At 56.9% G+C, this 27,747-nt stretch overlaps 1 protein-coding gene across 2 annotated transcripts; it reads left to right on the top strand.

Moving 5' to 3' along the window:
• Nucleotides 1–21: 21 nt before the first annotated feature.
• LOC125920379 (NADH-cytochrome b5 reductase 3) lies at nucleotides 22–27,747 on the top strand. Of its 2 annotated transcripts, none has more exons than XM_049627592.1 (9): nucleotides 22–119; nucleotides 7,858–7,989; nucleotides 11,127–11,199; nucleotides 11,585–11,691; nucleotides 13,740–13,869; nucleotides 14,379–14,462; nucleotides 14,686–14,771; nucleotides 19,573–19,672; nucleotides 26,579–27,747. In XM_049627592.1, exons 1-9 carry the CDS (start codon nucleotides 99–101, stop codon nucleotides 26,749–26,751), a joined length of 906 nt encoding a protein of 301 aa, XP_049483549.1. In that variant the 5' UTR covers nucleotides 22–98; the 3' UTR covers nucleotides 26,752–27,747. The 2 variants fall into 2 exon arrangements, with proteins under 2 accessions (XP_049483549.1, XP_049483548.1); XM_049627591.1 differs by lacking the exon at nucleotides 22–119 and adding an exon at nucleotides 2,135–2,183.

Below are 27,747 nucleotides of genomic sequence, written 5' to 3'. Positions count from 1 at the left end.
CGCCCCCCCTCCGAGGGTGACGCCGCCAGGGGGCGGGCCCTGGGCGCGGCGGCCCGACTGTCTCGGCGGCGGCGGAGCGAGCGAGGCGCGGCGCCACCATGGGGGCCCAGCTGAGCACGGTAGGCGGGGAGGGGGCGCGGGGGGCGCGGGGGGCAGGGACGGGGCCGCGGGGTCGGGAGCGCGGGGCCCCCCCCCATCCGCCGCGCGCGTGCCCGGTGGGCGCCGTGACTCACGCCCCGGCCCTCCATGGCCGGGACCCAGCCCTCCTCCCGAGGGGCGTGCGGGCGGCGGGCACCCGGCTGACGGGCACTGGGGCGCCCCGCCGCCGCCCGCATCCCTCCGGGTCCCGCCCCGTGGAGGGCGGAGCGGGCTGCGCGTGAGCCCTGCGAGCGAGGGTGGGAGAGAGGGTGTGGCTGGGAAAGTTGGCGTGTGCCCGGGTGTGCGAGTGTGAACGGGAGTGCGTGTGAGAATGCGAGTGCGCGCGAGTCGGTGAGTGCACGTGTGTGGCCGAGTGTGAACATGACACGGCGGGGTGTGCTGTGAACTGTGAGCGTGCACGAGAGTGCGCGAGCGCCCGCGGGTGTGTGTGTGTGTGTGTGTGTGTGTGTGCAGATGTGTGGCTGAGTGTGAGCATACGGAGTGGGTGTGGTGTGAGGTGCGAGTACAGGAGAGTATGAGTGAGTGAGAGGGTGTGTGGCCGAGTGCACGTGTGTGAGAGTTTCTGCGAGCGCGTGAATGTGGGAGGGGGCGCGTGCGGGCGATGCGGCTGCATGGCAGGGTTCCTGGCTTCTCCGGGCACCGGTGACCACGCTGCACCCCTGCCTGCTGCTGCGGGGCTGCAAGACTTGTGAGGCCCTCGCGAGGAGCCCGGTTTCACAGATGAAGAAACTCGACTCACACTTGGCCGCCTTCCCATGCTGGGGGTGGTGGTGCTGAACTCGTGGGGCTCCAAAGTCCACCATCATTGCTGTCACTTTTGGGACTCCCGGTGCCTCCCTCCCCCACCTCCCCTGCCCGCCTCCTCTCTGGGATTTCTCAAAAGCCACAGTGGAGGGCCTGGGGACGGGTGCTCCAGCCTCCCTCCTGCCCCCCACCCCCGGACGTGCTCTGGTCCCGGGAGCTGGCTGGGCACCGGGAGCAGTGGCAGGGTGGGCATCAAGAGGATTAGGCCCAGAGCCACTTGCGTCCGCAGCCACCTCCACCCCAGGCGCCTGCCTCTTCCCTCTGGCTCTGTGAGGCTCCTGCTCAGGATGAGGCAAATGGTTCTCTTGGCCTCCGGGTATTTGTTCCTGCAGTTGTGGCCCAGCCCAGGACTCTGGGGGACATCCAGACCTAGGAGCAGCCTTGCCCAGGGCAAACCTGTGGGCATTACTGAGGGTAACATCCTGACCCTCCTCCTTCGTTACTCAACCCCGCCCCCGGACCCCCACCCCTGCTGTTTTCCCACAGTGCTTCTCGCTTTCTAGCTGGTGCTGGTTGGATTTGTCACTGTGCCCCCAGCATGTGGCCGCTCCATACATTTTGCCAAGGCCCCCTTGCAACCCCCTTGTGAGTTAGGAGACTCACCAGCTCCACGGCCCCCTCTGTCCAAGAGGCGGGCAGGGATTGACCTGCTGGGGTCCCCACGTAGCCCAAAATGCCCACAGCAGACCCTAGCCGGGCCTCCTGGCGCACCAGCTCCACAGGGTCTGCGGGAGGCCGGCTCAGGCTCTGGGCACCAGACTCTTATCTGGGGTGTACAGGCTCTGCAGGAGGCCTCCTCCTATACTCCAGGGGGCCCCAGCTCAGGGACTGGCACTTGGGGGAACATCGGGGGTTTGGCCTGCCAGCCGGGACCGTGGCTCCCCTGCCCCCGGCATATCCGTGAGTGCTCAGTGGGCCCCGATAGACCGCCACGACAGGTAGAGTCCCAGGCTTGCTCGCTGCCCCCGCGGCTCTGTGGCTCTTCCGTGGCCCTTGCCCCTAGCTCCAGGGGAGCGGGACTGTGTCTCCTCCACGGAAAGTGGCTCTGCTGTCCACCTGCCCCTCCTCCTGGGTGCACTTCCCCCACGGTTCCGAGCCAGGAGCCCCCCCGCTGCAGAACTTCCTCCACTCCCTCCCACTTCCTTCCACTTCCTGAGAAGGGGACCCAGAGGGAGGTGGACACTCAGATCCCAGCGGGGCGGCTGGCGGGCGGCAGGCAGGTAAGCCTCAGCACCGGGAGCCGGCCCCCCGGGAGGGCTAGGCCTGTGCTCAGACCCCACCTGGGTAGAGCGGGTGCCCGGGTCCCAGTAGGGAACTCCACGGAGTGGGGCAGCTGGGCAGGGTGCCGTGTGGGGGGCAGCAAGGCCGCCCATCCCCTCAGCAATGGTGGGCGAGCTGGGGGCGCCCTGGAGACATCCTGGGACTCTGGCTGCCCCTTTCCCTCTCTCTTTCTGTGTCAGCAGAGGTGAGGAAAAGCAGGTGGTGGGTTCCCCGGTGGGCCGAGCACGGCCTGCGGGGCACCAGGTCAAGGCCTGGGGGGCAGCTGTCCCCTAGATCCCCCCGAGGGGCTGTGGTGACTGTGTGTGTGTGTGCGCGCATGTGTGCATACACATGTGTACGTGTGTGTGTCTGAGCAGCAAGGCTGAGGGGGAGCTGGGGTGGGGCCTTGGCTTCCACCATCTGCCTCCTGTTTACTCTGTCCACGACTTGCAGGGGTGGGGGTGGTACCGTGGACTAGGAGGGGCTGCAGAGTTCATTCTGCCCCCAGGTTGTAGGAACAGGGCATCCCTACCCCTTGTGAATCTGGTAGAGCCTCCACCTTTAACTTTCCATTGCTCCCTTTCCCGGGACTGTGTCTGTCTTCCCCACTGGCTTGAGCTCTTCAGGGGCAGGGTCCCCTGGCTGGTGTTCCCCGAATCCCCCGTGAGTCCCGATAGGTGTGCTCACTGGGGTTTCTGGCCTGAAGGACTGACTGACAGCGAGGGTCTGCCCACAGCTGCCTCCCCAGGTAGGAGTTCGTACATATGCAGAGTCCACAGGCGCAGAGAGGCAGGGCGGCACGGTGACTCAGTGCGTGGACTCGGTCACGTGCCTGGGTTCACATCCTGGCCCTCGGGCCAGGTCTTTCACCCAGGCCTCTGTTTCCTCGCCCGAAATGGGGGTGGTATCAGCTCCCGTCTCCTAGGCTTGAGGATTATGAGAGATGATAGGAGCCAAGCAGCTGTACCTCGCTCTGCATAGCCCAGTTTTGGGGACCGGAGGCTGGAAGGAGGGCTGCTGCTGACATTTATCAGCTGCCCACATGGGCGGCTCCTTCCGGCCATGGCTCTGATCCCAGCATCCCTCCACGCGGTAGGCGTGCCTCACAGATGCGGAGCCGCCAGGAAGCCAGGATCGAAGCTAGGATCGTAGCCACCCCGGCCTGTGCTCTGGAGGACCGTGGGTCTTCAAAGGGACAAGATGAGCTGGTGCCCCGCCCTCACCCGGGAGGGATCTGGCCTCTTGCCCTGACTCCTGAAACTTCCAGGCAAAATAAAAAGAGTCAGACAGAGACCTGGGGGGGGGGGGGGGGGGTTGTTTGCCGTCCCTCCCCAATTTTCCCCCCCATTTTTGCGAGGCCCCGCTCTGCGCGCTGGGGGGGGAAAGGGGGGATGCACCCACGCCCCCCCCCCCCCCCCCCACCCCTGCCCCTTCTGGGGCTTCTGATCTAGGATCTGCTGTTTCACGGCGACCGTGACCACACATAGGCTCTGGCCCAGCCGTTTGAGCCATGGCTGGCATCCCGGGTACACGAGGCTGGTACTTGGAAGCTGGAAGGTCTGGGCTAGGACTGCGGCCTCCACCCAGGGCCTCCCTGAGCCTTGGTTTCCTCATTTGTTAAATGAAGAATGCAGTTGGTCTATTTCCTACCGCTGTGGGTCAGTGAGGAAATACAGGGGAAGGTTCTCTGCAGATTGTACAATGAGCTGCGGGCCAAGCGGCTGTGTTGGGGGAAATCAAAACTCCAGGGAGCACCAAACACAACTCCAGTTGGCTCTCACTGTCCTTCGAGTTCATCTCCCGGGCTCCCTACGACGCAAACCTAACTTCACTCCACTTTCTCCCTAACCAGTGTTCCCCATGGATATGGCTTCTCCGCTTGACATGGCAGGGCCCGTAGCAGAGGAATCTGCAGAATAGTCCTCAGCCCCAGGGGAGTTTAGAGAGGGGAGCAGGGGCTATGGAAGTCTGCCGAGGGCCTGATGAGCTAGGGAGGGGCCAGTCAGGGAAGATTTGACATTTAGACTGGGGTCTGAAGGATGAGTAGGAGTTTCCTGGCTGGATGAGGGAAGAGGAAGGGCATCTGGGGCAGAAAGAAGAGTGTGCAAAGGCCTGAGGAAAGGCTTTTGGCCAGCGTTATAGCCACATAGCAGGGGCCTTGAGTGGAGGCAGGCAGCGGGGAGCCATCGTGGGTGTTTGAGGAGGGGATGGGTGGCCTGTTGGTTTGGCAGTTGGGGCCTCATCACGAGAGGCAGGGTATGAGGCTGTGGGATTCGGGCCTTGGGCTCTGTGGCTGGGGCACAGAGAGGGCACCTGTCCTGGGAGGTGGCTGGGGAAGGGCTAGACGGGCCTGGGGTTGAGTCCTGGCTCCACCCTTGACTTGCTGTAGGACCACGTGCAAGTCACTTAACGTCTCTGAGAAACAGGGACAGTAGTATCACTTGTGAGTGTGGTCGTCCAAGGATCCGCTGTGGTGCACCTGGGGCAAGACGCTGACCTTCTCTGGGCCTCAGTTTCCTTATCTGTACCCTGGTGATAATCACAGCGCCTACAGCCAAGGTGAAAACGAGGATTATCTCCGGGAGCTCACGTCCCACTCCTGGAGCCGTGCCAGCTTGGGAACGTTCGCTGCGGCTGCTCTGTGCACGGCCCTCTCACCTGTCTTCCTGTCCTCCCCAGCCCTGGAGGAGACTGTCCTCTTGCACTTGAGCGGGGTGGGGCCTGGAGAGGCCACGATTCTCTCCTGAGGTCCTGAGCTGGGGCTTTGACGAAGGCCTTTAATGAGACCCAGGACGGGTAGAACGCTGTGCGGTGCCTGGGACGCGGTAGGTGCTGGTTAAATGTGCGGCCGCCAGAGACCCCTGCCGCGTGGTGGGTGGGGCTGGAGAGGGGTGCCTTGGCTGGCTCCCACAGCCCGTTCCTTCGGACCCGTCAATCACAGACCCGGGGCTCTGTGGGGTGAGGCCTGGACCGCACTCAGCCTGGAGGCCCCGCCTGGGAGAGAGGCACCTTGTTCTAAGCCCGACAAAGCGCCTGTAACAGCCGCAACAGGGTAACTTGAAGCCGCCGGGCCGGTTTGGGGAGCAGGGGCCAGGCCTGGCGCGGGATCTTGGTGCTTCTGCCCTTCCTTCACTTGGGGGTCAAGAGAAGCTCCTGTGTGTGCGCCCACATCCCTCTGTGGCCTGGGCACCCTTATCTCATCTCATATCTTGACTCCCCCAGGAGGTGGGCCGAGCGGTAGCTCTTACCTTCCTTCTACAGATGAGACACTGAGGCTCAGGTACTCGGCCAGAGCACCTGACACAGAGTGGGAATCCTGGCAAGGCTTCTAGGAAGCCAGGGAGCAGTAGGGTGGGCCTCGAGAGAGCAGGGTCCTCTCACCCAGCCCTGAGTCGGGCAAGGACCACCTCCAAGTCTATTCACTACCTCAGGAAGCCCTCAAAGGAAGCAGAGAGGCCTCCGTGCCAGCAGAGAACTTGGCTCTGAGCTTCCTGGCAACCAAGGCAAAAAAGGGATCTAGTAGGATTATGATAAGAAGAACACATGGTCGTTTGGTGAGAGAACCGAAGTCAGGGAGGTGTACTGGTCACGGGTGCCGAACAAGACATGAGACAGCTTTCTGGAGAAGCAGTGTTTTGTGCTCCCAGCCTCACTGTTTGAACCACCATTGTGGCCTTCTCCCCACCCCAGCCCTAGTTTTATTTTGAAGTTATTTCAAACTTACAGTGAAGTTGCAAGAATGTACGAAGAATTCTTGTAAACTTTTTGCCCGGATGGCCCAACTGTAAACGCTTACTGTATTTGCTTTGTTAGGTGTGTGTGCATATTTTATTTTTTTTAATTATCTGAGAGTAAGTTACAGACACGGTGTCCCTAAGTACTTCAGTGGGTGCCTCCTAAGAGCAAGGATGTTCTGTTGCCTAATTACAGGGCAGTGGATCAAATCAGGAAAGTAGCATTGATCCAATGCTCGTGTCTAATCTGTGGGCCTTAATTCATATTTTGCCAATTGCCTCAGTATTGACGTTTATAACTATTTTATTTTTGGCCCAGGATTCAATCCAAAACCACACATCACATTCCATTGCTCTGTCACTCTGGCCTCTGTGTTGGTTCCCTAGGACTGTGTAAAAAATCACCACAAACTAGCATAAAAGAAATGACTCCCTTACGGTTCTGGAGGCCAGAAGTCTGAAATCAAGGTATTGGCAGATCACCTGTCTGGCAATCTAGGGGAGGGTCCTTCTTGTCTCTTCTTGCTTCTGGTGGCTGTCGGTGACACTTGTCACGGAGTTTAGGGCCCACCAGGGTATTCCAAGATGATCTCGTCTCAAGACCCTTAGTTGAGTTGCATCTACAAAGACCCCTTTTCCAGGTGAGGACACATTCCCAGGATCTGGATGGATTTATCTTTTGGGGGCCACCGTTCAACCCACAAGAGCTTTCTTTAATCTGGACCGGTTCTCCACCCTTTCTTTGTTTTTGTTTTTTTTGTGTGTGCCATTGACATTTTGGAGGAGCCCTGGCCAGTTATTCTGGAGAATAGCCCTCACTGTTTCCTCATGGCTGTAGACAGATGAAATGATCCCGTTTCACAGATGGAGAAGCGGCTCGGAGAGGCTAAGTGATTTGCCCAGGGACAAAGAAACAGCTAGAAAGCACAGGTGGCCAGTAGATTTGGGTTTTGTCTGTTTTTCAAAAATCGAAACCACCTCTTAGGGTCTTTGTGAGGTTGAGATGTGGGGGGCAGGGCGTTGGCAAGGAGGAGCCTCTCAGGGTCACACAGCACGGTGCGCATGGGCCGGTAGTTTAAGAGGGTGACTGGGGAAGCAGGTGGACTCAGGTTCAAATTGCAGCTCCCCACCCACCAGCTGTGTGAGTGTGGGCAAGTTGCTGCACCCCTCTGAGCTGTTTGCTCATCTGCAACCCTATGAGGGTTGTCCTGAGATTAACACCTGTGTGGGGCTCAGCATGGTGCTGAGCAGTAGACTCTCAGAGCTTCAGGGGACCTTGCAGGTCACCTGGTCCAGTTCAGAGAGGGGAAGGGACTTACCTAGGATCACACAGCCAACAAGGAGCAGAGCTTCCCAGTGTCCAGTTCAGTGCCTCAGCTGTCCCCCACACCTGAAGGCGGAATCCTGGGGCTCAGGGGTTTGTCTGTCTAAATAGAGCTAGCACTTGAGATCACTTAATAGGACCAGGGAAACTGACTAAAGGAAGGGAAGGAGGGAGGGAGCACAGGCACCCAGTGCTCAAGGTTAAGCATAGTTACTTGTGAGCTTTACTCTGAGCTTCCTAGCAGCCAGAGTGAAAAGGGATACATGCCCAGTTATGTAGCTTTCTTTGTCCTGGTTCGTCTGGGAAATGGAGCTTTTCCAGCGACTTAGGAATAACTGATAGGTTTCACGTGTCTTGTTTTTGTAACTTCTCCCAGCCGGCACCAAAGTAGGTGATGGGGTTCCCTGGATGAGGATGGTGGGGGAGAGGGTGCTCCTGGAAGAGGGGACAGCATGAGCAGAGCGAGGCCTGGAGGTGGAAACACCTGGAAACGACTGGTGTGTTTGCGGGAAAGGCAGGTGGCAGGCCCCTCCCCGTGCCCACGCTGACCTCGTGGGTCCGTCACTGTCATTTCAGTTGGGCCACGTGGTCCTCTCCCCAGTCTGGTTCCTCTACAACCTGCTCATGAAGCTGTTCCATCGCTCCACCCCGGCCATCACCCTTGAGAGCCCGGACATCAAGTACCCACTGAGGCTCATCGACAAGGAGGTGAGTGCCAGTCACCATGGGGGCGGGGTATGGGCCCCCGGAGGCTCCTCTGTCTCCCTGCCTGCATCACAGTGTTTGTTGGCACCTGCTGTGTGCCCAGGGCGTGCCCCCCTCCCCCCACCCGAAGTAGGTCCTATTGTCTGCCCATCTCACAGATGGGAAAATTGAAGTGATGTCCCTTTCTTTTAAATGTTTTTTTTGGGGGGGCGCCTGGGTGGCTCAGTCGGTTAAGCGGCTGACTTCGGCTCAGGTCATGATCTCTCGGTCTGTGAGTTCGAGCCCCATGTCGGGCTCTGTGCTGACAGCTCAGAGCCTGGAGCCTGTTTCAGATTCTGTGTCTCCCTCTCTCTGACCCTCCCCCATTCATGCTCAGTCTCTCTCTGTCTCAAAAATAAACGTTAAAAAAATTTTTTTAAAAATGTTATTTTTTTTAATGTTTATTCATTTTTGAAAGACAGAGAGACAGAGCACAAGCAGGGGTGGGGCAGAGAGAGAGGGGGACACAGAATCCGAAGCAGGCTCCAGGCTCCGAGCTGTCAGCACAGAGCCGGATGTGGGGCTCAAACCCACGAACCATGAGATCATGACCAGAGCTGAAGTTGGACACTTAACTGACTGAGCCACCCAGGTGCCCCGAAGTGATGTCCCTTTCTAAGGCTACTAGTAAGCGGCAAAGGGATTTGGACCTACGTCTCTGACCACAGAGCCTGTTCTCTGAACCACACTCTCTATCCCACAGAAGGTCAGAGCAAGAGGGACCCCTCAGGACTTTTGGGTCTAAGCACCCATTGAACAGATGGGAAAACAGAGGGCAAAAGAGGAGTAGGGGGGTATCGGAGGTCACACTGTGTGTTAGGGGAAGGACCAGGACTCAGGCCTGCCCCTTGTCTTGGTCCCACATGCTTCCCGTCCCGGTGCCCCTTTCCTTAAAGCTAATGACTCCTCCTCGCCCCCACGGCCATCGACTCGGGGCCTGGTGCTTCTTGGACTCAGATATCTTTTGCATCTGTGCAGATTCCCTGCGTGATCTCATGATCCCTCTGTGTGGCTCCCCCTGCCTCTCTGGAAGGCTTGCTCCCGCCCTCCCTGTTGGACGCTTTTCCGTTTCAAACTTCTGATCGTGATTTAAAACCACCCTCTCCCTCCCTTGCCCTGCCTCCCTTTAGCGGCTGCTCTTCTCTCCCTCATCAGAACCCCTCCCTTGTGCTATTTCTGGCCACCCGCAGCTGCCTCGGAAGGGGTGTGGCAGGGAAAACTGAGTCATGGAGCAGAGAAAGTCACCTGCAAGGCCCTGAACCCTGGGCCCCTGCTCCACCCTAGGCTCCACATCAGTCCCAAGTCCCTGAGGTGCAGAATTGGGGCTTCCTGAGCGGCTTTCGTACCAGGAGTTCATTGAAAAGTCAAAAACCAAAAAGGAAAAAAACCCGCCACTTCCCGGATGAGACCAGACTTACCCTTTCAATATGTTTTGTAGACATTTTAACAATTTTAATGCCAGAAGTAATGTATGATTTATATATGTTCACTCTAAAAATCCTGTTTATAAAGTGTGAATGCCCCATCCTTCCCATCCCCCCCACTCTACCCCTGTGCAGAGGGTCCCATTCATGGGCCAGTGTGAGCCTTCTTCTGGGCATCACATTCGCGTATATATGATGTATGGAGTTTTAGGTGTGTACTTACTTTCTCTTTCTTTCAATAGCCTGATTAAAAAAATTTTTTTTATTATTTTTGAGAGAGAGAGAGGGAGAAAGCACGTGAGCGGGGAAGGGGCAGAGAGGATCTGAAGCGGGCTCTGTACTGAGAGTGGAGAGGCTGATGTGGGGCTCGAACCCACGAACCGCGAGACCGTGACCTGAGCCGAAGTTGGGCGCTCAACTGACGGAGCCGCCCAGGTGCACCCCTAGTTCATTGATGACTGTCTCGTATTTCCTCATGGGGACGTCACACAGTGGACCCCCCCCCCCCCCCAGTTCCCTTTGACCGGGCCTGTGGCAAACGTCCTAGCAGTTAAATCTGCCCCCACGCCCGTTACAGCCTAGCGGTGGCTTTTCGGGGTCAGCGGGTGGGTCGACTTTGGGAAACTTTCGCCGAGCTCCCCCACAGGCACAGGGAGGCCCCCACCGCCTGCCCTTCCTGGGCCCACTGACTTGCAAGGTCCCCTTGAACCTCTGCGGCTCTACTGCTCAGCTCATCACGGCCAGCAGCCGAATGCCGGCACCGTGCGGAGCTCTGCACCGATGTTCGCGCGTGACTTTTGCTGTGCCTTGCTAGCGTTGGCCGGCACAATAATTATCAGTGTTTTTCCCTTCTTTCTGTTCTTCTTCCAAAAACTGGCATGTGGGTTTCTGACCTGGAGCCCCAGGACCAGTTGAGAACCCTGGGCTCCGTTCCCAGGAGGCCTGGGGCTCAGTTTGCATGGAGTGCAAGGTTTCGGGGGGGATGCGGCTTCGGGCCTGGGCCGCTGGGGCGGGGAGACCGCTGGCTGCCGAGCCCCGTGTCCTGAGAGGTGGCTGGGCTCTGGCTTCCTGAGATCGGACCCCCGGGCTCTGCTTGCACACTTCAGGGACGCTCAGAGCGATGCTCCGTGCCTTCGGAGAAGTCTGTTGTCCCCAGTGATGACACCGTGTCCACGAGTGCACATTGCCACATCGCCTAGTCTCACGTGGGCGTGAACGTGTGCCCGACAGCTGCCTGCCATCCGGACGGCCCCTCCACACCCATGCTCCTGGCTGCACTGGGTGCAGGGGAGACCCCACAGAGGCCTTGTCTCGGCCCTGCCCCTAGTTTGCCAGCCCGGGGCCCGAGCTCTTCCTGCCACCCCAGGACACTGTCCAAGCTGATGGCAGGCTTGGATCCTCTCTCTTGCCCCCAGAATTTTCTGAGCCATCTGGCAGCCTTCCTTTGGGATCCGAGTTCATTCCTTACCCCGACCACCTTGCTGCGTGGCCCCGGTTGGGTCCCTGCCCTTCTCTGGGCCAGTGAGAGCAGAGGCACACCCAGCGTTGGCACACGTGTGTGTGCAGCTTGTGAGTCCGCATGAATCAGCATCACTTCTCACACTGGGCGCCGGGAGCTCGGAGGTCTGGGGGTCCCCCTGCCCCGGGTGCCGTCTAACAGCTCGGGCCTCTCTGCAGGTTATCAACCATGACACCCGGCGGTTCCGCTTCGCCCTGCCGTCGCCCCAGCACATCCTGGGCCTCCCCGTCGGTGAGCACAGCCCTGACCCAGCCCAAGTGGAACCGGGTGCTGGGCCGCAGGGGTGGGAGCTTTGCCCTTGAACTCGGGAGAGTGGGGAAGGCTTCAAGGAGAAGGCGACAGCCATGGGGGCCTCCGGGGATGAGCGTCAGCCCGAGAGGGGAAGTCGCTGCTGTCCCCGGCAGCGCTACCAGCGTGAGCAAAGGTGTGGCTGCAGGAACTGGGACATGGTGGGAATCCCCGTGGGGGCGGGAAGGGGGTCGTGGAGCCGAAGCCAGGCCAGGCTTTCAGTACGGGGCGGGGCAAAGGGCGGTGGGTTGACTGGACTCAGTGGGCCCCGCAGAGACAGTTGGCGGCCCCTCCGGAACTCCCGGAGTCACCCCTCCTCGTCCTGCAGGCCAGCACATCTACCTCTCGGCTCGAATCGATGGCAACCTGGTCATCCGGCCCTACACTCCCGTCTCCAGCGATGACGACAAGGGTTTTGTGGACCTGGTCATCAAGGTGAGGTCTCAGGGCCATGACCGCGTGGGGGCGGGGGTGACCTGGTCTCTGAAGGCCCAGTGCCCCCTTGCGCCTGGTTTCTGAACGATTGGCAAACTCTGGCTCCCCAGCAAAAGCCAGTATGGAGGTCTCGGCGGAGGGCAGGCGCTGGGGCTCAGGACGAGCGTCTTCAACTCAGGACAGATCGTCCGCAGAAGAGAAACCGGGAAGGTCGAGCAGCTCGTGCGGGGCTCACCTTCCCGCTCTTGGACGGGCAAAGCCTGGGGCACCGGGTCCCTGGTGGTGGCCCCCGGGTGCTCGCTTCACTGCACTCGGTCACGCGGTCTCTGTGACCGGCAGGTCCTTTCCTGAGGAAACGGCCCACGGGCCCCTCAGGAGCAGTGTGAGGAGCTTGGGGCTGTTGTCCGGAGACCTGGGATCCATCGCGGGTCAGGGCTGAGCACACACTGTGGAGACGCAGCCTTTAGAACCAGAGAGGCGCAGAATAACCAGCAAGGATCTTAAAAATCATCGTATTGAGTGGAAAAAGCAATGCCAACCACAGCACAGTACACTTTTGTGACAGTTAGAAGCACAGGCTTTCCCGAATGATCCATGTTCTTGGATTACACGTCCAACTACTGTGAACCAGCCCAGGCCTGGATGTGGGCTGTCGGAGGCCCTCCCAGTATGGGCCCCGACCCCCATGGCCACCCTGGCTCAGCGTTCCTGTGGACCAGGCTTACTGTCCTACCTCCGCTGCGTGGGTCCCCTCACTAGGCACTTCATGGTGGAGGGACCGGCAGAGACCCCCTCTGGGCCAGAGCTGAGGCCCGGGGGCTGTGAGGGCAGGAAGGGAGCAGGGTCTGTCAGTCCAGGCTGTGGCCTGGGTCCCTCCTTAGCTTGGGGTCATTTTGATCGTGCTGGGTGCCCAGGCCTAGCCTCGGGAGCCTGTCTTTGCCTGGAGAGCGGACCCCCTTGCTCCAGGGGACAAACATGTGAGACTGAGCGCCTGGAATGGCACCAGAGCTGAGGCAGGTGGGGTGATGGGCGCTGCTCCCCTGGGCAGGCAACAGGGGGGTGAGATGTGGGGGCCGAGGACGCGTTGCCCAGACAGAGAGGAAGGAAAAGGACCTTCCCGGTGCAAAGGCCCTGAAGTCAGAAGGAGGCTTTTAGACTGACGCAAAGGGCGGGGGCTTCAGAGGACAAGAAGGGGGAGGTTGGGGGGCAGGCAGGGCCTTGGGGGCCCGGTAAGGTTTGGGCCTTTATCCAGAAGGAGAGGGAAGGTGGTCTGGTTCGGACCTCTGTTCTTGTTGGAATCACTCTAGCCGGATGTGGAGAAGGTGTCGGTGGGGGGGTGGGGGGATCCAAGTAGAGGATGGGAGACTCAGGAAGACCAGACCCTCCTGCCTCAGAGACCTCGCTCCCTGCTCCCCGTTGGCCAGAGTCCTGGCCCACATGCCTCTCCCTGTCCCCGCCCCCTCCCCAGCCGCCCCCTCCCTGCCCATCACTCCTGCTTGCCCCTCGAGGCCCAGCACCCTCAGCCCTGGCCAGGGCAAGCTGCTCACCCTCGGTCTCCCCATGTCTTTCTTGTAGCCCTTCCCTTCTTCCGGAGGGGAAGTCCCAAAGGGCACGGCGGGGTGGGGGGTGGCGGTGGGGAATTGTTCCAGGAGCGCTGTCTCTATGACAGCACAGAACGGAAAGAGCTGAGGATACACAGAAGGGGTGGGGCCCAGCCCATCTCCCCAGAGGCTTTTCTGCGCTGACCGCGTGGGAATCTCCTGCAGGGAGGGGGCACGGAGACAGTTCTCCGCAGAACATTGATGCAGCAGGCCCTCGGGTTGGTCGCCTTGTGCAGCAGGCCGAGGCTCTGCGTTCCCGGGGGGATGTTGGGGAAGGGCGGACTCCGGGGGGGCTGGCACGCAGACGGCTGGCCGGGGCACTGCGTGAGAAAGCCACACACAGGCTGCAGAAGAAACCCAGAAGAGGTTCCTCTCGTCCCTCTGTGGCCCGGAGCTTACCCTGGTGACCCTGCGGATAGGAGGAAGGACTGTGGGAATGTCTTGCAGGTTTACTTCAAAGACACCCATCCCAAGTTTCCTGCTGGGGGCAAGATGTCCCAGTACCTGGAAAGCATGAAGATTGGGGACACCATTGAGTTCCGGGGCCCGAACGGGCTGCTGGTCTACCAGGGCAAAGGTGATTTGGGTTGGAATCCCGGGGCCCCGCGGGCGCGGTGAAGGTTGGGTGCAGGGCCCCGATTCTGCCGCTGTCTGGGTGGGTGACTCTTGTTGGGCAGGCCGTCTCCTCTCTGGGGCCTCGGTGTATTCGGCCATAGAGGAGGGAGATTGGCCAGCACAGGGCCTGCACACGGGCTGCCCTTGGGGGCCAGATGTGGCCCCCAGACCAGCTTGGTTTGTCTGAAAACAAGTGAAAGCTTCGAGCTGGAGCACGTCCGGCTCCCCAGCCTCCCCGCTGCTCCCCAGCCTCCCCGCTGCCCCCCAGTACCGTCTGCGGTGGGAGTGAGGGGCTCACCCTCGCGCTCCCCTTGGCCTGTAGCTCCGCCTTCCCATCCTCTCCCTGCCCCCAGCTGGCTGCCCACACCTCAGGCCGCCGAAGCGGGAGCGGGTTCCCCAGCCCGTCCAGCCCCAAGTACAGCCTGTTTGAGAGCTGGGGTCTCCCCGTCTCCTTCTACCTTCTCTTCCCAGGAAAGTTTGCCATCCGTCCAGACAAGAAATCCAACCCCGTCATCAAGACGGCGAAGTCTGTCGGCATGATTGCAGGAGGCACCGGTATGTGGACCCAGAGCCCTCCGCTGAGCCCCCAGCAGGCAGATGTCACGGGTCAGGGTCAGGGCACAGATAGAAGCAGTCGTGAGCTCCCCAAGGTCAGGAGCCCAGGCCTGGTTGTCCTGGCACCTCCCCTCCACCCCACCCCGTGCCTGCCTGGCGCTGCTGGGCCTGTGTGCCCATACACAGCTGGTACTCACAGCGCGGGGGGGCTGCTGTTTTGCAGGCATCACTCCGATGCTACAAGTGATCCGCGCCATCATGAAAGACCCAGATGACCACACCGTGTGCCACCTGCTCTTTGCCAACCAGGTCAGTGAGTGTTCCCGACAGATACGCGGGCCCGGTTCCCCCAGAGGGGGCGTCGGCCCCTGTGGGGCACCCATCGGGGGGTCTGCACGGCTGTGTGGCTGAAACGTGAGGGTCCTCTGAGTGTCCTGTGCACGGGTAGCTTTCGCTGTAGCTGGTGGGCGTCAGGCTTTACAGTCCAGAGCCCAGGGTCTGACCTGAGTGGGGCTGCTTGGGGGGGGGCGGGGGGCGGAGGGGGTGATGCTTCTGGAGCACCCCCCACCCTGGGGTTTGCTCCCTGGCTGCTTCCTCTGAATCTCAGAGCTCACTCCACAAACAGTGAGGAACCCAGCAGTGAAGGGCAAGAACACTGGGCTGGGTGGGGGCTGGCCTGGAGCCAGAGGGGCCGAGAGCACACGTGCATGCCGTTCCTGAGCTGGGGGTGTTGGGGCGGGGTTTGGACCCGGTCTCTCTGGCTCCTGAGTGCGTGTCCCCCTCCCCGTGCCTGTTGCCCGCCTGCCCAGGCCTGCCGTGTGGCCTCGGGCAAGCCACTTGCCGTCTCTGGGCTCTGCTCCCTCATTGTGGAATGAACTGATGAAGCCAGGTCATCCCAAGGGTCTTTCTAGATTCATTGTTTTATGACTGAATGTGTGGGTTTTGCAGAGTGATACCCCTTTGGGGCAAAGCCAAGGTGAGACACCCATCCCCCAACAGTGGGGGGGGGCCATGCCCAGCCCCCTGCGCCTCTCGGATGTGGTTCAGGTCAGCTTGCCCCAGGGCCCATCTGGCCCAGGCTCTGTACTGTCTATCTTTGAGGAACCAAGCTCAGAGGGGGAGGGGCCTGCCTGAGTCCTTGGACCCGCACAGCTGCAGGACACAGCTCTGAGGCCCACTGAGGGGGCTGCCAAGGGGCCCAGGGGTGGGTGGGAAGAGCCAGTGTTCCGAGGTGGTGGGGATGGGGTGAGGTGGGATGGGGGACGCTGGTTCCACTTGGTGCTGCTGGGTTAGTCTCTGGAGGCCGTCAGTCCTCTGTCACCTGAACAGGACATCCTCACGCCCGTCGGCCCACTGGGCTGGGCGGTAGAATGATCTCCACTTTATATAGCTCTGGGCTCAGAGACCCGGAGAGGTGCTGGACCTGCCAGTCGCACAGGAAGGAGCGCGACCAGGACTCGAGGCAGAGCGTAGTGTACGAGAGTAACTGTATTTTAGGAAATACGGTCTTGTTTTACGTTTTTGCAAGCCTTTGTGATGTCTGGCTGAGTGGAAGCCGCCGGATCCCGTATCTGGTTTTGCGTTCCGTTGGGGCAGCGTGGCAGGTCACGGAGCCTTCGGGAGTCCCAGCGTGCGCCGTGATGGAAGGAGAGTGAAACACGCGCACAAGGTGCTAGTGTTCTGGGAAGACAGAGTGTCCGTGTGCAGCCAAGGAAGTTTGAAAAGAGAGAATAACAAGGTAGACTTGATGGTGTTACTAACACATCCGTGATGGAAACAGTGGCTCCAAAGCCACACACGAGAACTGGGCTTACTGGGGCTAAAGCATTTCCAGGTGACGCGATGGAAAATCCAGACTGTGCCGGAACATGCTAGAACACGTGGCTATTTACATTTAAGTTAGCGAAGATTAACTAAGATGGAAAACACCCTCTCTCGTGGGTTCCGTAGCCACGCGTGGCATGCGGTTACTGTATCGGGTAACACAGATCCGGAACATTCCCACATCCATCGTGGCAGAAAGTTCGGTTGAATAGCACTGGCCGAGGGACAGGGCCGAGTATACATGAGACTGTCCAGTTGGTGCAGGTGGCGTCTCAAACCCGAGGAGAGAGATGGAAAGGAGTGTTGGGTCAGCTGCTATGACTTTGGAAAGTGCTGAGTAGACCCTACTTTAACCTTAAAGTAAAATGAGGTTTAGGTTAAAAATGTACGTGTAGAGGGGCGCCTGGGTGGCGCAGTCGGTTAAGCGTCCGACTTCAGCCAGGTCACGATCTCGCGGTCCGTGAGTTCGAGCCCCGCGTCAGGCTCTGGGCTGATGGCTCGGAGCCTGGAGCCTGTTTCCGATTCTGTGTCTCCCTCTCTCTCTGCCCCTCCCCCGTTCATGCTCTGTCTCTCTCTGTCCCAAAAATAAATAAAAAACGTTGAAAAAAATTAAAAAAAAAAAAATGTACGTGTAGAAAAGTGGTGCGTTAGAGGCGCTAGGTGAGCCTTTTTGTGAGTGTTGAATGAATGAATGGGGATGGGCCGTCTAAACAGAACACCAGAGGAGAGCCCATCTGCTTAAAAATGGAAAAAAACCCTATAAATGAGGTAGATTAACAGCTGGGGAAAAACCCAGGCTGCAGCACCACTATAGAAAGAGTCTTTTCAAACTAAAAAGATAGAGCTAGGGATACGACGTCTCTCTTTTTGAAACAATAATAAATACGGGCACCCGGCTGGCTCGGTTGGAAGAGCGTGAGACTCGATCTCGGGGCCATGGGTTCAAGCCCCACATTGGGTGTAGAGATTGCTTTAAAGCAAACAAGCAAACAAACGTGAGATCGACGCTCCATGCCTCTGATGGGCAGAGCTGTGAAACGGTCTTTACGCAGTGCTGGCAAAGCTGTAGGAAGACAGACAGTCTCGTCGCTGTTGGTGTGAGAAAGGCCCACCCAGGGAATACGGGGCTGCGGGTATTGAATGCCATACCCACGTGGAATTTTCTGCCCCAAACTCCACTTTCTCAGATTCATCTAAGAACTTAGGGCAGTGAGGATGGTCAAGGAGACATTGTGAAGGAGGAGGGTGTTCAAACGATTTAAATGTCCTTCAGCAGGGAACAGTCCGTTGGTCCAGCACAAGCTGGGCAGCTGGTAAGGGAAGCGTTGGTGCTCAGAGACCGGTGACGCGTGGGGGGTCTGCGGTGTGTTCTTTCCTTAGGAGAGCAGGTGGCGGGGCGCCTGGGTGGCTCAGTTGGTTAAGTGTCCGACTTCAGCCTAGGTCACGATCTCGGTGTTCCCGAGTTCCAGCCCCGCATCTGGCTCTGTGCTGACAGCTCAGAGCCTGAAGCCTGTTTCAGATTCTGTGTCTCCTTCCCTCTCTCTGCCCCTTCCCCACTCATGCTCTGTTTGTCTCTCTCAAAAATAAATAAACATTAAAAAAAAAAAAAGCAGGTGGCAAGGTGGCCTGCACACCCTGGTCCTATTTTTGTTAAAAAGAAAGGATATGTAGTTATTAGAAAACAAAGTCTAGGGGTGCCTGGGTGGCTCCGTCAGTCAAGTGTCTGACTCTTGATTTCAGCTCAGGTCATGATCTCATGGTTTGTGAGATCGAGCCCCGCGTCAGGCTCAGTGCTGATAGAATGGAGGCTGCTTGGGATTCTCTTCTTCTCTCTGCCCCTCCCCTGCTCTCTCACATGCACGTGCTCACTCTCTCTCTCTTAAAATAAATAAATAAATAAATAGACCAACAAACATGAAAAGAAAAAGAAAACAAAGTCTAAAAGATACACAAAAAATTCTAACGTGTTATCTCTATCAGGTAATAGACTGACCTGAGAAGACTATTGGGTGATTTTTCTTTTCTCCTATATTTTCTCTAGTTTTTCACACACAGCTTGTCGAGCCTGAGCCCTGGCCGTGTTCTCACTCCCATCAGCACAGGCACGGCCCCCTGCCCCCCTTAGAAATGGGAGAAACGATCAACACCCTCCTCCCCGAGACACTCAGAGGCTCGTGCTTCCTGCCTGCAGCCCATTTCCCAGAGGGGAACACTGAGGGGTCAGGACTGCAGGGTCCTTATGAGAACAAGTACGGCTGGGTCAGCCCCTCCTGTAGCAAGACGCCCTCCACGCAGCGGGTACTCAGCAAATGTTCATCGCTGTGGCTTCGAATTATTTGTCTTTTCCTGCCCACCTCTCGATGCCACTAAGCGCCCCCAATAGTCCCTTTCGCTGAGCCTGTCCTGGTGCCGTTGGTCACGTGGGACAGAGAAAATACATCTCCGCATCTCTCCTTGCCTGCCTCCGTGGGGAGGGCCATTCTGCCCTGGCCCAGGGACTCAGTAGTGCTTTGTGAGTGGGCGATCCCTTCTGGCTGACAGAGCTCTTTGGCCCCCAGTTTAATAACAGTCCCATGAGGTCAGTTAGGCTGCCCACTGATTGGAGGAGCCCCTTCTATCTTCTGTGATCTGTGAACGCATGAGGCAAAGGCCCGTGGTCAGAGGGCCCATGTGAGGAGCACGCTGATGCCCCTGGGGAGTCCGGGAAGGCTTCCTGGAGGAGGTGGTACCAGGCTGAAGGACAGGGTCACGTGGGGCCAGCCGGATGAGGCCGCTGTGAGCAGAGAGTGGGGAGCTGTAGGTCAAGCAGGGGGTCAGCATGGGCGAGGCTGTGGAAGGAGCGGGTGTGACCTGGGGAGCAGTGTCTCTGTTACCCAGTTTACGGATATACAGCCCGAGACGCCAGAGCACAGAGAGGCTTGGCCGAGGGATGAGGGTGGCGGGACCGTTGGCTCTTTTAAGTGGACGGTCAGGACGGTCCGTCCCTGCTCTGCGGTTGCGTGTGCCCGGCCTCGTTTGCTCGCTGTCCCCGCTCCCGCTTACAGGGGGCACATCTCCCACAGCGCTGGGCGCCTTCCGCAGACGCCGTTGTAATGAACGTCTTGTCTGCAGCTTTGATCCGCTCCTCCGGCGAGGTGGGCAGAGCGGGGCGGGGGTTTCTGGGAGTTTCTGGGAGTCTGGCTCGGCTCCGCCGGGCCCCTCCCCAGCAAGCGCCGCCAAGTGCGTGGCCCCCGGCGGGTGGGATGACGAGCCGTCCCTGCTGACCGCTGGGCCCTGTCCCCCGCAGACTGAGAAGGACATCCTGCTGCGGCCCGAGCTGGAGGAACTGAGGAACGAACATTCTGCTCGCTTCAAGCTCTGGTACACGGTGGACAAAGCCCCCGAAGGTGAGGGGAGGAAGCGCTGAGGGGGCTGGGGGCGGGGGGGGGGGGGGGGGGGCACTGGATCCTTCCCGGGGTTGAGCCTTCTGCACCCTTCGTCTCCAGTGGTGCTCAGGGTGGCCGTGTGCGAGGGAGGTAGTATGATGCCCTCTCACAAAAATGAGGAAGGAGGGATCAGAGAGGGGAAGTAAGTGTCCCACAGCACACAGCTGGAAAGCACCAGAGCCGGGGCTTGAACCCACATCCTCCTCCCCCAGAGCCCAAGGCCCTCCCTGGCTGCCCCGCCTCCCACCAGACAAAGAAAGTTGGCCTTTCTCCCCTTGGTGGGGGGCTCACTCTGGGGCAGGTCTTCAGGGTCACTGCTGGGGTTGGGGGCAACTGCCCCCACTTTGCACTTTGTACCCTGTAAGGCATGTTACGCCCACTTTCTCCCTGGGCAGCGGCTGGAGGCCGGGCCGGGCTGACTCACCCTTACCCTCATTCGACCTGTCCGGGTAGGCTGTTTGCCAAGGTCATGTAGGAGGCAGTGGATGAGGGCCACCTCCAAAACCCGAACCGAGGCTGCCCCCTGGGAGTTAAATTCTGCTTCATTCTCCCGCTTTGGGTGGAGACGTGGGTACGGGAAATACCTGAGTCTCTTCTTTGCTGTGAGAAAAGCAGCAGGTCGGGCTTCTTGGCCGGTGGTCCTGATGGCGTCTGGCTGCAGGGTTGGGAGCCTGCAGGGAGGTGGTGCAGCCTCGGAGACCCCCACTCCCTCCAGAGGCCCCTCAGCCAGCCGTCCTTCCGTGTCCTTCCTTCGTGTCAGGCTGCAGCCCCACGGGCCGGGCCTTTCCGCTTTTCAAGAGAAGCAGGGCCCTGCATTTTCATGGGAAACTTCTAAGTGGTGGGAAATGGACATTTTTGAAGCATCCTTAGGGCACCGGTGTGTGATGTCATTCGCATCCGCCCCCCCCCCCCCCCCCCTCCGCCCGGCGTCCACCTCCCCTGGAACCAGGCAGACACGCTCTAGGGGCAGGTGCCCATCTCATGAGTGGGAGGAGCCACCCTTCAGGGTTGACAGATGGGGTCCTGGGCCTCCTGGCTGAGACCTAGGCTGGGATGTAGGTGAATTGTGGACCGGACGGCGGTGCCCTGAGGCCCCTTGCTGGCCGGCCATCCTGGACCGGCCCATCCAGGCTCCTGGTGGAGCCCTCGCTCTGTTCAGGAAGCCAGCTTGGCCCCGTGAGTTGACGCTCTCGTGGAGGAAGATGAACACGAAATAGGTTTATTAGCACATTATAGAGCAGGGGACCTAACCCTTGGGCAACAGCAGGATTAGGGGCGCTGACCGTGCCATCGAAAAATCTGCATATCTTTTTTTTGTTTGTTTATTTATTTTTGAGAGAAAGAGAGACACAGTGCGAGCGAGCGGAGGAGGGGCAGAGAGAGAGAGGGAGGCACAGAATCCGAAGCAGGCTCCAGGTTGAGCTGTCAGCACAGAGCCCGACGCGGGGCTCGAACTCACGAGCCGTGAGATCATGACCTGAGCCGAAGTCGGACGCTTAACCGACTGAGCCACCCAGGTGCCCCAGCATATAACTTTTGACTCCACAAAAACTTAACTACTAAAATAGCCTGTTGACCAAAAGCCTTGTCGATAACAGCCGATTAACACACATTGTGTGTATTTTTACACACCGTATTCTTACAATAAAGTAAGCTAGAGAAAGTGGTATTAAGAAAACCATAAGGAAAATATATTTACTGTACTGCACTAACCGGAAAAAATGTACATGTAAGTGGACCCGTGCTGTTCACGGGCAAACTGTAGAGTCCGGCAGGGAGGGGTGGCAGGAGCACTGGTTCCTGGAGTTGCTCTTTTTTTTTACAGTAAAGAAAGGAACATTTAGCTTGTATTTGTGTCTCCCTGGAAGTCGGGGGCGTGGGGGAGGGCGGGAATGAGAGGAATGGGAGAGGTTTACTCCCTTCTGGTTACAGTTTCTAGTAGCGTGGCGGGGGGCCTCCTTGTCCCCGCTGCCTGCGGAGGAGGGGCCGGCGCTGACCCCTGCTGGTGGCACACACTAGGGCGCGGCCTCCTGGGGGCTGTTTAAGGGGCACCGGTTACCCGCCAAAGGAGGAGCCGGGCTGGGTCGTCTCCTGGCACTTCACACTTACGTTTATTGTTACCCTGACCCACAGTTCAGGAGGAGGCGAGGTGTTGCCACAACGTTAGGTAGAAGCTGAAATTCTGGGTGTCACGAGAAAGATGGTGTAACAGGTGGGCAAGGGCCGTTGTGGAACTGAGTGAAGGAACGGGGCCCGGGGCCAGCTCACGTGCAAATGCAGCTGACCTGCGCAGTACACGTGTAAAGAAAAACGCACCATTTAAACAAAATCCTTGTCAGTTTGCGATGTCTTCTATAGCCGCACGTTTTACACACTAGCAAATACAGCTTAGTCCCGTGCATATTTTTAAAAATAAACTTATACCGGAGCGCCTGGGTAGCTCAGTCGGTTGAGCATCAGACTTGGGATCAGGTCATGATCTCACCACTTGTGGGTTCGAGCCCCGCGTGGGGCTCTGTGCTGACAGCTCAGAGCCTGGATCCTGCTTCGAATTCTGTGTCTCCTTCTCTCGCTGCCCCTCCCCTGCTCGCTAGCACTCTGTCTCTCTCAAAAATAAACATTAAAAAGTAAAATAAACTTAGACCAAAAATAAAGTCAAAAGAAACTTCTACCTCCTCCACCCACCTCTGCCAGCCCCCTCCCCTGCCTCTGGCAACCAGCAATCTGTTCTGTCTGTGAGCTTGCGGTTTTTTGTTTTTGGGTTTTTTCTTTCTTTCTTTTTTTTTTTTTTAAAGATTCCACATGTAAGTGACTCATGCGGTGTTTGTCTTTCTGTCGGACTCATTTAGCATAACACCCTCGAGGTCCATCCATGTTGTCACAAATGGCAAGATGTCATTCTTTTTATGGCCGAATAATATTCCATTGTATTGAAGGGGTTCAGGTCTCACCCACACCCCTCCCCTCCAGAACGTGCCACTTTGGCATGTGGGTTATTTTGAGCTGAAGGCACTTGAGACCCTGTTGGGCTCAAGAGAAACTTTTGTCCCTTCCTCGACCACACAGAAGAATCTAAATTGAGGGTCTTTCCGGGGCACCTGGTGGCTCAGTCGGTTAAGCGTCTGACTCTTGATATCAGCTCAGGTTATGATTTCTTGGTTTGTGAGTTTGAGCCCCACATCGGGCTCTGCACTGACAGCACGGAGGCTGCTTGGGATTTTCTCTCTCTGTTCTCTCTGTCCCTCCCCTGCTTGCTCTCTCTGTCTCAAAATAAATAAAAATAAACTTAAAAATAATAAATAAATAGGGGGTCTTTCTCAGAATGAGGGCTATTGTCAGAGGTAAATTTTATCTGAGTGACTCATCTGTATGGCAGGGCAAATATCTAATAAACATCCCTTCTTACCCTGCCGTGAAGTACATTCCCTCCCTCTGAAGTCTCAGACGCCTGCCCCCTTCTCCCGGGTTCAGAATGACATATAGACCTCATTTTGCCTGACTGCCTTTGGAATTTCCATGTCTGTGTGGATTCCCTATATATAGGCTATTAAATTTGATTTTTGCCTATTAAGCCCTCTCATGTCAACTTGATTCTTAGTCCAGCTAGAAGGACCTTTCAAGGGAAAGGAATTCTTGCTCTGTGAAAGCATTTGTAGCATAATTTCTTTTTTTTTTTTTAATTTTTTTTTTTTTAACGTTTATTTTTGAGACAGAGAGAGACAGAGCATCAACGGGGGAGGGTCAGAAAGAGGGAAACACAGAATCTGAAACAGGCCCCAGGCTCTGAGCTGTCAGCACAGAGCCTGATGCGGGGCTCGAACCCGGACCGCGAGATCATGACCTGAGCTGAAGTCGGCCGCTTAACCGACTGAGCCACCCAGGCGCCCCATAATTTCTTTATCCATTCATCCATCAGTGGACATTTAGTTTGCTTCCATATCTTGGCCACTGTAAACAATGCTGCAGTGAGCACAGGGTGCAGATATCTTTTCGAGTTAGTGTTTTCATTTTCTTTTTTTTAATATTTTATTTTATTTTTGAGAGGTGGGGGAAGGGGCAGGAGGAGAGAGAGAATGGACCCGAAGCAGGTTCGGCACTGTCGGTGCAGAGCCCAGTGCAGGGCTCAAACCCACGAACCCTGAGATCATGACCTGAGCCAAAGCCAGCCGCTCAACCAACTGAGCCACTCAGGCATCCCAGTGTTTTCATTTTCTTCGGATAAACACCCAAAAGTGGAATTGCTGGGTCATAGGGTAGTTCTATTTCTAATTTTTTGAGGACGCTCCATACTGTTTTCCACAGTAGCTGCACTCGCTCGTACTCACGGTACACAAGGGTTTCCTTTTCTCCACATCCTCTCCAACACTTGTTTGTCGTCTTTTTGATGGTGGCATCCTGACAGATGTGAGGTGTGCTTTTGGATGGAATGTTCTGTAAACGTCTGTTAGGTCCATCTGGCCTAACGTGTCGCTTAAGGCCAATGTTTCCTTACTGATTTTCTGTCTGGGTGACCTAGCCATTGTTATAAGCAGGGTATTAAAATCCCTCGCTCTTACTGTATTGCTCTCTCTTTCTCCCTTTAGATCTGTTAGTATTTGCTTTATGTGATCAGGTACTTCTATGTTGGACACATAAGTGTTTACCGATGTTACATCATTGTGGGGTTGACCTCTTTACCATTATGTCTCTCCCATCTTTGTCCCTTATTTACTTCAGCTTTCTTTTCGTTTCCACTTGCACAGAACATCTGTTTCCGTCCCTTCACTCTCGGTCTGTGTGTCCTCCCAAGTGTCTAAAGTGCGTTCTTGTAGGCAGCACATAGATAGGTCCCGTTCGTCTGTTTTCGTGCAATTTCAGTGTCGTTAACGCAGTGTTCTATTAGTTTCAGGCGTACAGGGTAGCGATTCGGAAGTTCTATACGTTACTCAGCGCTCATCACGAAACGTGTGCTCTCCATCCCTTCACCGTGTCACCCAGGCCCTCACCCTCCCCTCTGGCCACCATCACTGTGTTTCCCACAGTTAAGAGAGTCTGTTTTTGGTCTCTCTGTTTTTCTTTGTTGGTTTTTTCCCTAAACTCCACTATGAGTGAAATCGTATGGGATTGTCTTTCTCTGACTGCCTGATTTCACTTGGCGTAATACTCTCTAGCTCCATCCGTGTTGTTGTAAATGGCAAGATTTCGTGGCATCTCATGGCTGAATAATGCTCCCTCGTATATACGTACCACATCTTCTTTATCCGTTTATCCTATCAATGGACGCTTGGGCTGCTTCCCAAGATATCTTGGCTGTTGTAGAGAACGCCGCTATCAACACTGGGGTGCATGTATCCCTTTGAGTTAGTGTTTTTGTATTCTTTGCGTAAATACCCAGTAGTGCGATTTCTGGATCATAGGGTCATTCTGTTTCTAATTTTTTGAGGAACCTCCACACTGTCTTCACAGCAGGTGCACCACTTTGCATTCCCACCAGCGGTACGCAGGGTTCCCTTTTCTCCACATCCTCGCCAACACCTGTCGTTTCTTGTGTTTGGATTTTAGCCATTCTGACAGGTGTGAGGTGATATCTCATTGCGGTTTTGATTTGCATTTTCCTGATGATGAGTGATGATGAGCATCTTTCCATATGTCTGTTGGCCATCTGGATGTCCTCTTTGGCAAAATGCATATTCACGTTTTCTGCCCAGTTTTTAGTTAGATTGTTTTCTGGATGTTGAGCTGTGTCAGGTCTTTATATACTTCAGACACTAACCCTTTATCAGATAAGTCCTTTGCAAGCATCTTCTCCCATTCAGCGGGTTGTCTTTTAGTTTTGTGGGCTGTTCCCTTTGCTGTGCAGAAGCTTTTTATTTTGATGTCGTCCTAATAGTTTATTTTTGCTTTTGTTTCCCTCGCCTTAGGAGGCATACCTAGAAAAATGTTGCTATGGCTGATGTTAAGAGAAATTCCTGCCTGTGCCCTCTTCTAGGAATGTTATGGTTTCAGGTCTCACATTTAGGATCTTAATCCATTTTGAGTTTATTTTTGCACACGGCATAAGAAAGTGGTCCCGTTTTATTCTTTTGCATGTGGCTGTCCCGTTTTCCCAACACCGTTTGTAGAAGAGACTGTCTTTTTCCCATTGTATATATATTTTCCCCCCTCAGACCAACAGCAGCCCAGTGCCCTGTCGAGGCTTTATTTGACACCACTCCCATTGTATATTCTTGCCTCCTTTGTTGAAGATTAATTGACCACATAATCATGGGTTTATTTCTGGGCCTTCTATTCTGTTTCACTGAACTATGTGTCTGTTTTTATGTTGGTACAGATGGGTCTTGTTTTTTATCCAGTCACTTTTTTTTCCTCTAATTTTTTTATTTTTACATTTATTTATTTATTTTTGAGACAGAGACAGCACAAGTGGGGGAGGGTCAGAGAGAGAGGGAGACACAGAATCCGAAAGCAGGCTCCAAGCTCTGAGCTGTCAGCACAGAACCCGATGAGTGGCTCGAACTCACGAATCGTGAGATCATGACCTGAGCCGAAGTCAGACACTTAACCGACTGAGCCACCCAGGCGCCCCCACTCAGTCACTTCTGATTGGAGAATTTAGTCCATTTACGCTTAGAGTAATTATCGATAGATACTCACTGCCATTTTGTTAATTATTTACTGGCTGCTTTGTTCTGGGTCAGCCAGGCTGGGGCAGGGGATCAGGGCACACGTTTGCTTCGGATCAACCTCTTCATTCTTCGATGTTTGTTGAAAGAAGGGAGGAATTCACAGCACAGCAGTTTAATGGTCGGGGAGGCGGTTTGGGGTAGGTGGGCGGTCGTTGGTCAGTCACACGGCCACACTGGGACTCACCTTGTCTCCCGCCTGCAGCCTGGGACTACAGCCAGGGCTTCGTAAATGAAGAAATGATCCGGGACCACCTTCCGCCCCCGGAGGAGGAGCCGCTGATACTGATGTGCGGCCCCCCGCCCATGATCCAGTATGCCTGCCTGCCTAACCTGGACCGCGTGGGCCACCCCAAGGAGCGCTGCTTTGCCTTTTGACGGCCAGGCCCTGGCTGCTCGCACGCCTGCCCCGCACACTCACCGTGCCCCGTCCACACCTGCCCTCCCCGCCGTTGCTCTTTAACCTGCCACATCTCCCGCTGCGGCCCTGGGTGTAGCCTGCCCTGCCTGAGCTGCGGTGGTGACCCCGCTGGGCTGGTTCCCCCGAGGGACCCCTTTGGGAGCAGGGTTCTGTTACAGGCAGGCCACCTCCAGCCACCATCTGGCCCTCTTCAGTTCTTACCCGTGATGCTCAGCCCTGGCCCCACCCTGCCTCCACCCCACCCACCCACACACTACTAGGCCAAGGCTTCCAGCACTGCGATCCACCCACCCCTCCCAGAGCAGACCGCAGTCTGGAAGCAAACACAGGTGGTACGGGCAGCCCAGAGCTGCAGGTGCCAGGGACCACCCCCCCCCCCAAGCCACTGGCTCGGGACCCTCACCTGCCACCCCTCACTACCTGCTCTGGGTCACAGCCACCTGACACTACATAACAGGTAATGCCAAAAAGTGCTCTCGGCAGGGACTGTGGGGATGAGAGTCTGCCCCCGCTCCAGTGCCCAGGCAGGCCCCGCCGGCAGGGAGCTGGGCTCTCCCGGGGCTGGAGCAGGAGGAGGAGACTGGCCCACCGGCCCAGGGCTCCTCCCGGGGACACACGGGCCCTCCGGAAGCCTCGGCATTTTCTGCAACACACCTTAACGTTCGGGCAGCTTTGGGAGTTCCAAGCTGTCGGCCCAGCAGTCTCATGGGCTGCCTCTGGGCCCTGGGCCCCCAGCCCTGATGGCAGAGCTGAGACGATGTTTATTTATTCCTCTGCCCCAAACCCGCCCATCCTGCTGCCTGCGCCCCAGCATAAGGGAGTTTGTCTGAGCAGCGTTCTCAGTGACCTCAGTGTTGCCTTTAGACGAGGGTGGGTGAGCCTCTTGCGTATCGGCTTTTCCAGAATCATTTATGAGCAGAAAAGACGTTGAAATAAAACTTTGCTAATACTAA

The sequence above is a fragment of the Panthera uncia genome, chromosome B4, assembly GCF_023721935.1.
Source record: "Panthera uncia isolate 11264 chromosome B4, Puncia_PCG_1.0, whole genome shotgun sequence".
Lineage (NCBI taxonomy): Eukaryota > Metazoa > Chordata > Mammalia > Carnivora > Felidae > Panthera > Panthera uncia.
The sequence above is the reverse complement of the archived record's forward strand: the minus strand, read 5'-3'. Positions and strand labels throughout refer to the sequence as shown.

Bases quoted from the DNA above. Each gene is read 5' to 3' on its own strand.
- LOC125920379 (XM_049627592.1), top strand. From the start codon at position 99: ATGGGGGCCCAGCTGAGCACG. The intron at 13,870-14,378 runs GTGATTTGGGTT...TTCTCTTCCCAG, and splicing joins GCTGGTCTACCAGGGCAAAG to GAAAGTTTGCCATCCGTCCA. The intron at 14,772-19,572 runs GTCAGTGAGTGT...TGTCCCCCGCAG, and splicing joins ACCTGCTCTTTGCCAACCAG to ACTGAGAAGGACATCCTGCT.